Below are 12481 nucleotides of genomic sequence, written 5' to 3' on the forward strand. Positions count from 1 at the left end.
GTTCCTCACACTCAACTACAGCAACCATAAAGTCCCTTTCCTGGATACCTGGATCATAAAAGACGAAGAAAGTGCAATACGAACAACTTTATATAGAAAAGAGACAGCAGGAAATACGATTTTACATGCTACCAGTTTTCACCCGACCCCCTTAAGAAAGCCATCCCGTACAGCCAATATCTACGACTGAAACGAAATTGTAACCTAGACAAAGACTTCCAAGATGAAGCAAGACTCCTGACAAACAGACTACTCCAAAGAGGCTACACAAAAACCACACTCAAAAAAGCTTACAACAAAGCGAACCAACAAGAAAGACAACATATCTTATTCCCAACCAAACAACCAGGGGGAAAAAAACATAAAGACAAAGAAAAAGAACAAAAAGACAACACACGGATTATACTAAGATATACCAACGAACACCCCTCCATAAAAAACATTCTTCAAAAGCACTGGCCTATTCTAAAAGAGGACCCAAAAATAAAACATCTGGTTTCCGACAATCCATCTATAACATACCGCAAAGCAGGTTCCTTACAACAAAACCTCATACACAGTGAATTCAAAGAAAACATCAGAAAAGACCCCTGCAAAACCAAAGGAACATACCCTTGTGGATCCTGTGCTCAATGCAATGTCATTAAAAAAATTTGTGGAAACTACACTACCAAATGGGGAAAAATTCATACCAAAACATTTTGCAAACTGCAAGACCAAGGGAGTAATTTATCTGATGAGATGCGAATGCGGAGCATACTACGTTGGGAAAACCAAACAAGAAATGGGAAAAAGAATTGGAAAACATGTAAATAACATGGAACTATGCAATCCTGACCTCCCACTAGGAAGACACGTAGCGTACCAACATGGCTACAAAATGCCCAAAATAAACTTCATAGCTCTAGACAGAATCCATATCCCACGTAGAGGGGGAGATTGGAACAAACGCCTCCTCCAAATAGAACTACGGTGGATACAACGTCTAAAAGCCACCATACCCCCAGGCCTAAACGAGATAGCAAGCTATCGCCCCTTTTTAGAAGGCTTTGTATCAGGAAAAACTGACTAAAACAAAAAACCACCCCCCACAAACAACCCCCCCCCCCAAATATAAATTAGACACAAATCTACCCATATATAAAAAATCTATTTTTAAAAACTGACAAAACACACACCCCACCCCCTAATCCCTCTCCCTTTCCCCCCCCCTTTCCCCCCCCCCTTTCCTCCCCCCCCTTCCCTTTCCATATGACCTCCAACCCCCTGCTTTTTGTTCTCCAGGGTACAATGAGTTCCCCCCTTTTTTCCTTTCTTTTTACTTCTGCTGTTAAAACTAAAGATTATATGATCATATAAATAAATCTATACCTTGTATTATTTACTGTATATTTTATATCTTCATAATATATTTTCGATATAATTGATTGACCTCTGATGATTTTTCTCAACTATGAAGAACGCACCCGGCACGGAAAGCCCCTGGGCAAGCCAGGGGTTAAACTAGGCACCTTGGAATATACCATCTTCCAAAAGACTCCCCTCTCCCGGGATCTTGGTTCCTTCCTCCCGTGTCGGTGGCCAATAATGTGCGATCAGTCTCCCGATGCGCACGCACCTCGCTGGCGCGTGCGCACAACAGGGCTATGACGTCACTCGCACAAGAAGCCTGGTACGTGCGGCGCTCAATGCGCACGCGCAACTGGCTTTAAAAAGGCCGGGGAATCAGCGTCTCCTCACATCACCCTCACACCGAGGGAATGAGGAGACAGAGCGGACGCAACCTGCAGCAAAAGCAAAAACAACTGTAAGTGTTACCCTTCATTGCTTAAACCATCACTTCCCAATAAAAGCACTACATTCGGCTTTACTTGCCTGTGTTTTTTCCGAACTTTAACAAAACTAGCCACATGTATTCCAGCTTTTAGATACCGCACAGTACCCAAACACAAGCGGACCTTGAGGACAGTTGCACCCGTGCAAAAATACCTTTTAAAATACCTTGAGCTGTCCAGAAACCGTGAGCTTACAATATACCCTGTAAGTAATGCAAATTATTTCCTTTCACATACACCTTCAAACTTTTGGGATACCAATACCTTATATATATATTATACACCAACAGATTGGTCACTATATAAGGACGTCCAGAGAGAAATATATATTTCTATATATATATATGTATTGTTTGCCGACAATCTCATCTGCCAATCCAGATACAAACAGACCAACCAATATTTAGTAAGTCGATGCCACCGATAATGTTAGTTTTTTCTTAAAATCCTTTCATTTTAATATCTCCTGACATTTACCACTCACCACACCTGCAGGTTGCTCACCTTTGATTCTCGCTGCGGATCTTCTAAGCTCTGAACAAAAATCACCAAAACAGGTCAAATGTATGTACTTTAAAAATGTTTTCTTTCATTACTAATTCCATACATAACATACATTGATGATAATTAAACCCGTCACTATCTCTACAGACTTGGTGACAAAAAACCCTTGACAAAGGCTACTCTGTTAGCCGAAACGCGTCGGGTCAACCTTTTTGATGAACTCTCTGTGAAGCATCCAAGCAACCCAGCCTGGAGAAACAGAGTTTCTTTCATCAAAATAAAGTCACATATATTGCACCATTGTCACGGAAACTCTTTTTCCAACTTAGCATTTCTTCTACGCACTTTGGGTCTGTAACCCAAACACCTTACATCACCACAAATGTCTTTAAAATTTTCTTTATTGAATATACAATTGTATCTGCAATAAATTGCAACCATTTATTTTACAAACAGCTGTGTATCCTTCACTTGCCCGTAAAAGTCCCACCCTTTTGGCCTGAGAAACCAACCAACACCCCACATCAGATTCTAAGGGACGGAGGCAAAACACAACTATAAACTCTCCAGAGATCAACCCAAACAACTTCTCCATAGACTATTGGATGGATAACACATCCACTTTTCTCACGATCTCTAGAAAGCAAAACAAAGAAATTTCTCTTTATACTTTATAAGGTCGTTCAGCAGGACCTTAACATATATCCATTATAAGCAAGCTAGGAGACCCACACTTTTCCACCTTCCAAGGCATAGAGCCTATTGGAGGAAAGGGAAATCGCACCTCCATAGCCAAACCCTCTATTGTTACATCAATAGTCGACTTAAAAAGAAAAAAATCCCTCATTGACAAACATGGAGGACAAACAGGATGGAGACCTAATGGGAACGGAATGGGAAAATTGAATGTCAGCTATTCAGAAAAGTTTTCAAGGCAACGAACAACAAGACTCAGACATTACATCATTATTCAACAATCTCAAAAAACACCTTGAGAGAAAAGCGGCCCTACATTGGCACATAAGATCTTTTGAAAGATATATAACAGAGGAAATTAACCCTGCTGGCTTAAGAATACAAATTTTCCCAACTATGGATAATATCACAAACCAAATGAAAAAAGACTGGGAAAATGTTTTAAACGAGTGCTCAAAGAATCTAATGATACTACTTCGAGAAGAATACCTACGCCAAATCAAAAGCCTGGAAAACGACATCAAACTCATCTACGAGAAATTAACACCACTAAAAAAGATTGCCCTCTACAGCGAACAAGAAAGAAAACTTAAACAACATCTAGAGGAGTATAGCAAGGAAATACTAAAAAAGAAAGGGCAAAAATACTGGAGGGACAGAAATGCATTCAGCCAAAACAGAGCCTACAAATGGTCAAACTCCAGACCAAACAGAAGAACAAACTACAGACAACCTAAAAACGCAGGACAACAATACTCTTCAGACTCCTCCTCCTACGCATCAGGAACGGAACAAAGAATGGCAAGAAGAAGGGACGTACAGATCCCCCCACACAACTATGAAACTGAAGACAGAGAAGAAGAACCTTACACCCTTGAACCTAGCTCAACAAATGAAGGAGAAACATCAGTACCTCAAAAAAATCATCAAATGTTCACAAGATCATACAAGCCCAAGGAAAACCCCCCGAAAAAACAAAAAGGTTTTTTAGGGCAAACAGACCCGAAAACCCAGACGAAAACACAAAAACAGACAAAACCATAGAGATGGAAGGCACAACCATTATAAACCTATCTTCACATATGCTAACCAAAGACCAAATAGAAGTATTAACATTAGGCTTATCTTTTTGCCCGAACAAAACATCAGATACTTTCGAAATCATAAAGGATATCAACTTATTCGCCAGAAAATTGCTCTTTAAAACGATGTACCAAAAAACCCCAACGATAGAAAAACCATCCAATCTGACAGCAGCCAAACTAAGAGCAATCAGAGATCTGAACCTACTCCTGGAAGAAGGAGGTCTGGAGGACTGGCCAGACGAAGACACCCAACCAGAAGTAGATGAAGACGAAGAAGAGGACCAGACTACACAAGAAAAAACAATACCAGAATTTAAAAAGAGATCCCAAAAATTTCCTCCACTGAACCTAAATCCGGCGATTGCTCTTTTTGTTCGTGAAACAACCAAAGACATAGAAAAACTAAAAATCAAAAAAGATCACAAGACAAACAACCTCACTAGAAGACAAAAGTCAGCCATTAAAGAACTACAGAACCTTGAAGGCATCACAATAAAACCAGCCGATAAAGGGGGTAATATTGTACTTATGAGTAATGAAAAATATAAACAAATGTGTCTAAACATCTTAAACAACCCCGTTTGTTACAAACAAATATCGCCAGTAATGATCAACTCCTTCAAAGAAGACTTCTATCAAAGATTAGACAACGCCCTACAAGAAGGGGCAATCACGCAAACACTCTGGACCTTTATGAAAACCAAGCATCCTAGAATACCCACATTTTATGCACTTCCAAAGGTGCATAAAAACAAACGAAACCCACCTAGAAGACCCATTATCTCAGGAAACGGCAACATCACGGAAGCCACAAGTCAGGTCATTGACGCACACCTCAGACCATATGTTACAACATTACCCTCGTACATCAAAGACACTATACACCTCCTACAAACATTAGAAGGCATAATCATACCAAAAAATGCCATCCTAATTACGGTGGATGTGGAATCCCTATACAGTAATATTCCCCACAAAAAAGGTATAGAAATCATCAAAAAAACACTAAGCCAAGGAAGCAATACTGATTTGAAGTTCAATAATTTTATTATTCAAATGCTAGAATATATTCTTCACCACAACTTTTTTACTTTCGATGGGGCCTATTATCTACAAACGTGTGGCGTAGCGATGGGCACAAGTTGTGCCCCATCCTACGCCAAAATATACCTAGGAGCTTGGGAACGAGATTTTCTAACCAAGGAGGAAAACAGCCTATATACCGACCATATCACACTATGGCAACGATATATAGACGATATATTGATTGTATGGGACGGACCAGAAGAGCTAATTGAGGGATGCCTAAAGGCAATGAATACAAATAACTATAATATGTTCCTCACACTCAACTACAGCAACCATAAAGTCCCTTTCCTGGATACCTGGATCATAAAAGACGAAGAAGGTGCAATACGAACAACTTTATATAGAAAAGAGACAGCAGGAAATACGATTTTACATGCTACCAGTTTTCACCCGACCCCCTTAAGAAAGCCATCCCGTACAGCCAATATCTACGACTGAAACGAAATTGTAACCTAGACAAAGACTTCCAAGATGAAGCAAGACTGCTGACAAACAGACTACTCCAAAGAGGCTACACAAAAACCACACTCAAAAAAGCTTACAACAAAGCGAACCAACAAGAAAGACAACATATCTTATTCCCAACCAAACAACCAGGGGGAAAAAAACATAAAGACAAAGAAAAAGAACAAAAAGACAACACACGGATTATACTAAGATATACCAACGAACACCCCTCCATAAAAAACATTCTTCAAAAGCACTGGCCTATTCTAAAAGAGGACCCAAAAATAAAACATCTGGTTTCCGACAATCCATCTATAACATACCGCAAAGCAGGTTCCTTACAACAAAACCTCATACACAGTGAATTCAAAGAAAACATCAGAAAAGACCCCTGCAAAACCAAAGGAACATACCCTTGTGGATCCTGTGCTCAATGCAATGTCATTAAAAAAATTTGTGGAAACTACACTACCAAATGGGGAAAAATTCATACCAAAACATTTTGCAAACTGCAAGACCAAGGGAGTAATTTATCTGATGAGATGCGAATGCGGAGCATACTACGTTGGGAAAACCAAACAAGAAATGGGAAAAAGAATTGGAAAACATGTAAATAACATGGAACTATGCAATCCTGACCTCCCACTAGGAAGACACGTAGCGTACCAACATGGCTACAAAATGCCCAAAATAAACTTCATAGCTCTAGACAGAATCCATATCCCACGTAGAGGGGGAGATTGGAACAAACGCCTCCTCCAAATAGAACTACGGTGGATACAACGTCTAAAAGCCACCATACCCCCAGGCCTAAACGAGATAGCAAGCTATCGCCCCTTTTTAGAAGGCTTTGTATCAGGAAAAACTGACTAAAACAAAAAACCACCCCCCACAAACAACCCCCCCCCCCAAATATAAATTAGACACAAATCTACCCATATATAAAAAATCTATTTTTAAAAACTGACAAAACACACACCCCACCCCCTAATCCCTTCCCCCCCCCTTTCCCCCCCCCTTTACTCCCCCCCCCTTCCCTTTCCATATGACCTCCAACCCCCTGCTTTTTGTTCTCCAGGGTACAATGAGTTCCCCCCTTTTTTCCTTTCTTTTTACTTCTGCTGTTAAAACTAAAGATTATATGATCATATAAATAAATCTATACCTTGTATTATTTACTGTATATTTTATATCTTCATAATATATTTTCGATATAATTGATTGACCTCTGATGATTTTTCTCAACTATGAAGAACGCACCCGGCACGGAAAGCCCCTGGGCAAGCCAGGGGTTAAACTAGGCACCTTGGAATATACCATCTTCCAAAAGACTCCCCTCTCCCGGGATCTTGGTTCCTTCCTCCCGTGTCGGCGGCCAATAATGTGCGATCAGTCTCCCGATGAGCACGCACCTCGCTGGCGCGTGCGCACAACAGGGCTATGACGTCACTCGCACAAGAAGCCTGGTACGTGCGGCGCTCAATGCGCACGCGCAACTGGCTTTAAAAAGGCCGGGGAATCAGCGTCTCCTCACATCACCCTCACACCGAGGGAATGAGGAGACAGAGCGGACGCAACCTGCAGCAAAAGCAAAAACAACTGTAAGTGTTACCCTTCATTGCTTAAACCATCACTTCCCAATAAAAAGCACTACATTCGGCTTTACTTGCCTGTGTTTTTTCCGAACTTTAACAAAACTAGCCACATGTATTCCAGCTTTTAGATACCGCACAGTACCCAAACACAAGCGGACCTTGAGGACAGTTGCACCCGTGCAAAAATACCTTTTAAAATACCTTGAGCTGTCCAGAAACCGTGAGCTTACAATATACCCTGTAAGTAATGCAAATTATTTCCTTTCACATACACCTTCAAACTTTTGGGATACCAATACCTTATATATATATTATACACCAACAGATTGGTCACTATATAAGGACGTCCAGAGAGAAATATATATTTCTATATATATATATGTATTGTTTGCCGATAATCTCATCTGCCAATTCAGATACAAACAGACCAACCAATATTTAGTAAGTCGATGCCACCGATAATGTTAGTTTTTTCTTAAAATCCTTTCATTTTAATATCTCCTGACATTTACCACTCACCACACCTGCAGTTGCTCACCTTTGATTCTCGCTGCGGATCTTCTAAGCTCTGAACAAAAATCACCAAAACAGGTCAAATGTATGTACTTTAAAAATGTTTTCTTTCATTACTAATTCCATACATAACATACATTGATGATAATTAAACCCGTCACTATCTCTACAGACTTGGTGACAAAAAACCCTTGACAAAGGCTACTCTGTTAGCCGAAACGCGTCGGGTCAACCTTTTTGATGAACTCTCTGTGAAGCATCCAAGCAACCCAGCCTGGAGAAACAGAGTTTCTTTCATCAAAATAAAGTCACATATATTGCACCATTGTCACGGAAACTCTTTTTCCAACTTAGCATTTCTTCTACGCACTTTGGGTCTGTAACCCAAACACCTTACATCACCACAAATGTCTTTAAAATTTTCTTTATTGAATATACAATTGTATCTGCAATAAATTGCAACCATTTATTTTACAAACAACTGTGTATCCTTCACTTGCCCGTAAAAGTCCCACCCTCTTGGCCTGAGAAACCAACCAACACCCCGCATCAAATCTACCAAAGCCTAAACTGACCTTTAACTTTCTTCTTTTCCTTCTTTTGTTTTTTCTTCTCAGGTTCTTTAGCTGGTTCTTAAGAAGGAGTAAACAATATATTAGACTTTTAATTTGAAAGCTTGTATTATACTAATATAATTTTGAAACAGAGATTAGCAAATGTAAATATCAACAATTTAAAGGTATGTGCATAACGGTATCTCCCTCTATCCAATACCAGTTACAGCTGCATACTAAACTACCCAGGTTTATTTGCAGTAGCACCAGGCTAAGCCACATATCCAAGCAAGTACGTCAATGGTAATTAGCCTGTTCTTTTTCTTTTTGTTTTTAATTCAGCATTAGCAATGATCTTGTTGCAATCCAAGGTGGTTTTATGGGGTAGTTTTCTTCATTAAGCTAATGAACTAAGAAAGTGCATGCATTTAACTTATTTATAATTATGGTACCTTTGACTTCATCTGTTGTAGTTTTCTCCTCAGTAACATTTACTGCAGCTGCAAGCACAATAACAAACAGATCAATGCACCAAATATAGCATTAGCTGAAATATGTTAATACTCATTTTGTTGCAAAATCATATATATATACTGTATATTGTTACCTCTGTGCTTCTTTCTTGTAGGTTTCTCCTCTGTTACATTTTTTGCTGTTGAAAATCAAATGAATAACTTCATAAAACATTATAACATTAAAAAGTTCAGATCTGAGAAATGTAAATTATGCTTGACATATGTTAGGATATAATAGTTCTGGCATGAGGTTCTTTAAAAGCATGGCACTGTGACAAGACCTGGACATTTTTTACTTAAGCAGATTGTTCAAAGTATCAGATAGCAAAAGTTAAATAGTTAGCTAAGTTGAAAAAAAGTTCAACCACAAGAAAACAAAGTAAATAAATGAATAGATGTAAAACTAAAAGACCGTGTACCATCAGAACCCCTAACCTCTTCACTGATTCTGAGGAAAGCAAAAAAAAAAAAGTTATAAAGCATGGTGCAGCTTGTTACATGCAGAAAATTTCTTCCTGAACCCTAAAAGCATAAATGTGTTATTATGTATTACCTATAAGCAGGAAAAGCATAGGTAGTCATTTAAATTTACTTTAAAGTGGCTGTAGCCGGAAAAAAAAGAAAATAAAAAGATCCTGTTCCTTTAAAGCAAGATATACAGCATAGTGCTTGTGCAGAGTTATTTGTCCCTCTCTATGCTTTAAAATACTTCGCTGATCCTGCCTTTTCCTGTGTCTGCCTGTGTGTGCTGACCACAGTATTAATGGCTGCTGATCCATGATACCGTGGTCAGTTTACGTGCCTCCATCTGCCCATTTGCTCTCCCTATCCCCCTCCCTCCCTGCCTGTCAGCTATGGAGTCAGTGTCAATCTGATACCTGCCCTTCCCTTCCTGCTGCTATTCTGTGTAAAATAAAGGTGTGTAATTACTAGAATACGCTCTATTATATGCAGCCATGTTGCACAGTGTCTTTGTTTTATAAAAATTATGCAGCTCAGTACCTTGCAGAGCACCGCTGTGTAGTCACCTGACCGCTCTCCTCCTGGCTGACATCAAAGGGGAATCTCAGCCCCTCCCTCTGTAGTCCTCAGACCAGTGAAAGAGAGCCGCAGGTGGTCACCTGACTGTACAGTGATGCTTTGACAAAGGTATTGTGCTGCATCATTTTTATAAAGCAAAGACACTGTGCAACATAGCTGCATATGTGTCTGACACATCTGACTGATCACCTGACAGGCTTAATGTCGGGCAGGGGCCCACTCCATTGTCCAATCAATAGCAAACATCGGAGACCGGACAGTCTCTTAAGGTGAGGCATTCTATGCAGACTGAAGAAAAGAAGAAAGATCCGCGCTTAGGATAAGCTATCTATAAAATAGTGCGTAAAATTTCTATAAATAAAACACTAATGGCTGCTGCCCACTCCAAAAGATGCACCCCCAATGGGGGAGCGTCAGGTGTAAATGTCAAAAAGGGAAGTGATTGGACAATTTTAAAATACACAGAACCTGCTTTTTGAGCCTTTGAATTTATATGGTTCTCACTTTCATAATTTATATAGTTATTTGCACGGCTGCACTTATTTATTTACTAGTATTTATATTGTCACCAGTGTGGGATGCACATAGTTCACCCACTTATTTATTTTCATTGCTTATGAGTATGCAGTTGCACTTTATTGAATAGATGGTTCTGACTATTCGGAATGCACCTTATTTAGTTTGATTAGTGCACTATATTTATTTTTTAGCACCTTTGCACACTAACTCTCTATATCACCATAATTTATTAATACTATCTTTATATGCTTTTATATTTTTATACATACATTTACATATATTTGCATATTTATGTTGAGTCTCAATAAGCCTTTTAGGTATTGAACACATTTATTTATTTATTGATTTGGTATCAGCCCATAGTGTTAATTTTACACACATATTACACACCCATTGTGTTTTTATATCCTATTACTTATATAGTTCTCATTCCCACATACATTTTATGTGCATTTGCATGTGTTGAACTTGGTCTTGAACTATAGGAGCCTAACCCAGATTTCCCATTAACCTACTTTCCTGGCAGCGCCAATCACTTCCCTTTTTGACATTCTATGCAGACTCCACCCCTACCAAGGAAGTCGCAGCTGAGAGAGCATTGACGTAACGCGTATAGCGGGCGGAACCTGCATACCTGACGTCACATCCCTTCCTGAACTGTGATGAGCAGCTTTACATGCTTGCACTGTCGAGTTCCTTTTATGTTAGTCCCATTTATTTATTAAAACACCTTGTTAAATGAAGCAGAGAGCACAAGATTCTTTCCTTTTACTTCCTGTAAATATCGTTAATATCTGAGATCGGAGGTGGAACCCTGGATTACTACCCTTGTTTGTGGATTTACATCTTATACTCCCCAGTGATGGAAAAAAGCTGTTGTGGACCCAAGGTAATTCCCGGGTCTATGAGCAAGATGAGAGGCCACTTAAGATGGTGAAGGGAACTCACACGATCACGGAGGTGTTACCCTATGTGTTGGACTATGGGATTTATTTGATGGACTTGTTTTTCAGTCACTATATTTCTGCACAATTTATGATTTGCACTACTAAAGAGAATTTGTTTATTTAGCACGTATAAGTGTTTATATGTACACATATTTATTTTGTACACAGATTCATTTGTCTGGCGCAACACTTTTCTGTTGGATATTTTGTTTTTGATTGTGAGGAGTGAGCACAATTTAGGTGTAAGCAGCTGGATTTGAATAATATTTTTTGCACGTATTATATTTTTTGCATATATATATGCAAAAAAGGACCGGGTGCTAAGAAATAACTCAATCACCCAGCGCTTAATAATAAATGCGGCAATATCTCATGTACATATAGACCAAAAGAAATTAAAATCTTAAAATCTTAAAAAGCAGCTGCCTAAAAGAAAATAACATTGGAAGCATTTTTGGTGATGGACTTTTGTCACACTGGACTCTGACACCCTATCTTATCTCACAATTTTACGTATAGGGAGAGCTTTATTCACATAGAGCTGTATGATTTGGTTTTTATAGTTGTATAGCGCTGCTTGTGTTTATCAATTTATTGGTACGCACCTGTTTTATATATATATATATATATATATATATATATATATATATATATTATTATTTTTTTTGCACATATTTTAGCACAAAGAAATATTTTTTGATATGAATAGTATGATGTAATATAGTGTATCACATTTTTTGCGCTGATAGTTTTCATTATATTTGCAATATTCGTGATGTAGCTTGGAGCAGAATTGTTAATGGTTTGAATTGTATTCATTGGCAATTGCAGCCTGTGTAAAGGTAGGCCTATGAGAAGGGGGTTGCAATAGTCAAGGCAAGAGATAACAAGGGAGTGAATGAGATGTTTAATGGTTTCATTACGGCATATTTTAGAAATGTTACAGAGGTAAGTCTACAGGATTTGGACAATGATTGGATTTGGGGCTAAAAAGACAGCACAGAATCCAGGATTACACCTAGTACCCTGGTATAAGGAGAGGGGCAAATAGTTGTATTATTGATATTAAAGGCAAAGTCAGGGAGGAGGGCACAGGCAGGGGGCAATATTGCAAGCTCCATTTTAGAAAAAAATAGTTTAA

General features: G+C 38.9%; 1 protein-coding gene across 1 annotated transcript in view; it reads right to left on the minus strand.

The window, feature by feature from the left end:
- LOC309550556 (uncharacterized protein) overlaps positions 1-12481 on the minus strand; it is a 263513-nt gene that overhangs the window by 67369 nt on the left and 183663 nt on the right. The window contains exons 61-62 of the mRNA XM_082250908.1: positions 8771-8818; positions 8340-8396 (exon numbers count right to left, since the gene is read on the minus strand). Coding sequence (XP_082107034.1) covers positions 8340-8396; positions 8771-8818 — 105 coding nt within the window. The remainder of the gene's footprint in view (positions 1-8339; positions 8397-8770; positions 8819-12481) is intronic.

This window comes from Pelophylax lessonae, assembly GCF_965119305.1.
Source record: "Pelophylax lessonae genome assembly, chromosome: 3".
Lineage (NCBI taxonomy): Eukaryota > Metazoa > Chordata > Amphibia > Anura > Ranidae > Pelophylax > Pelophylax lessonae.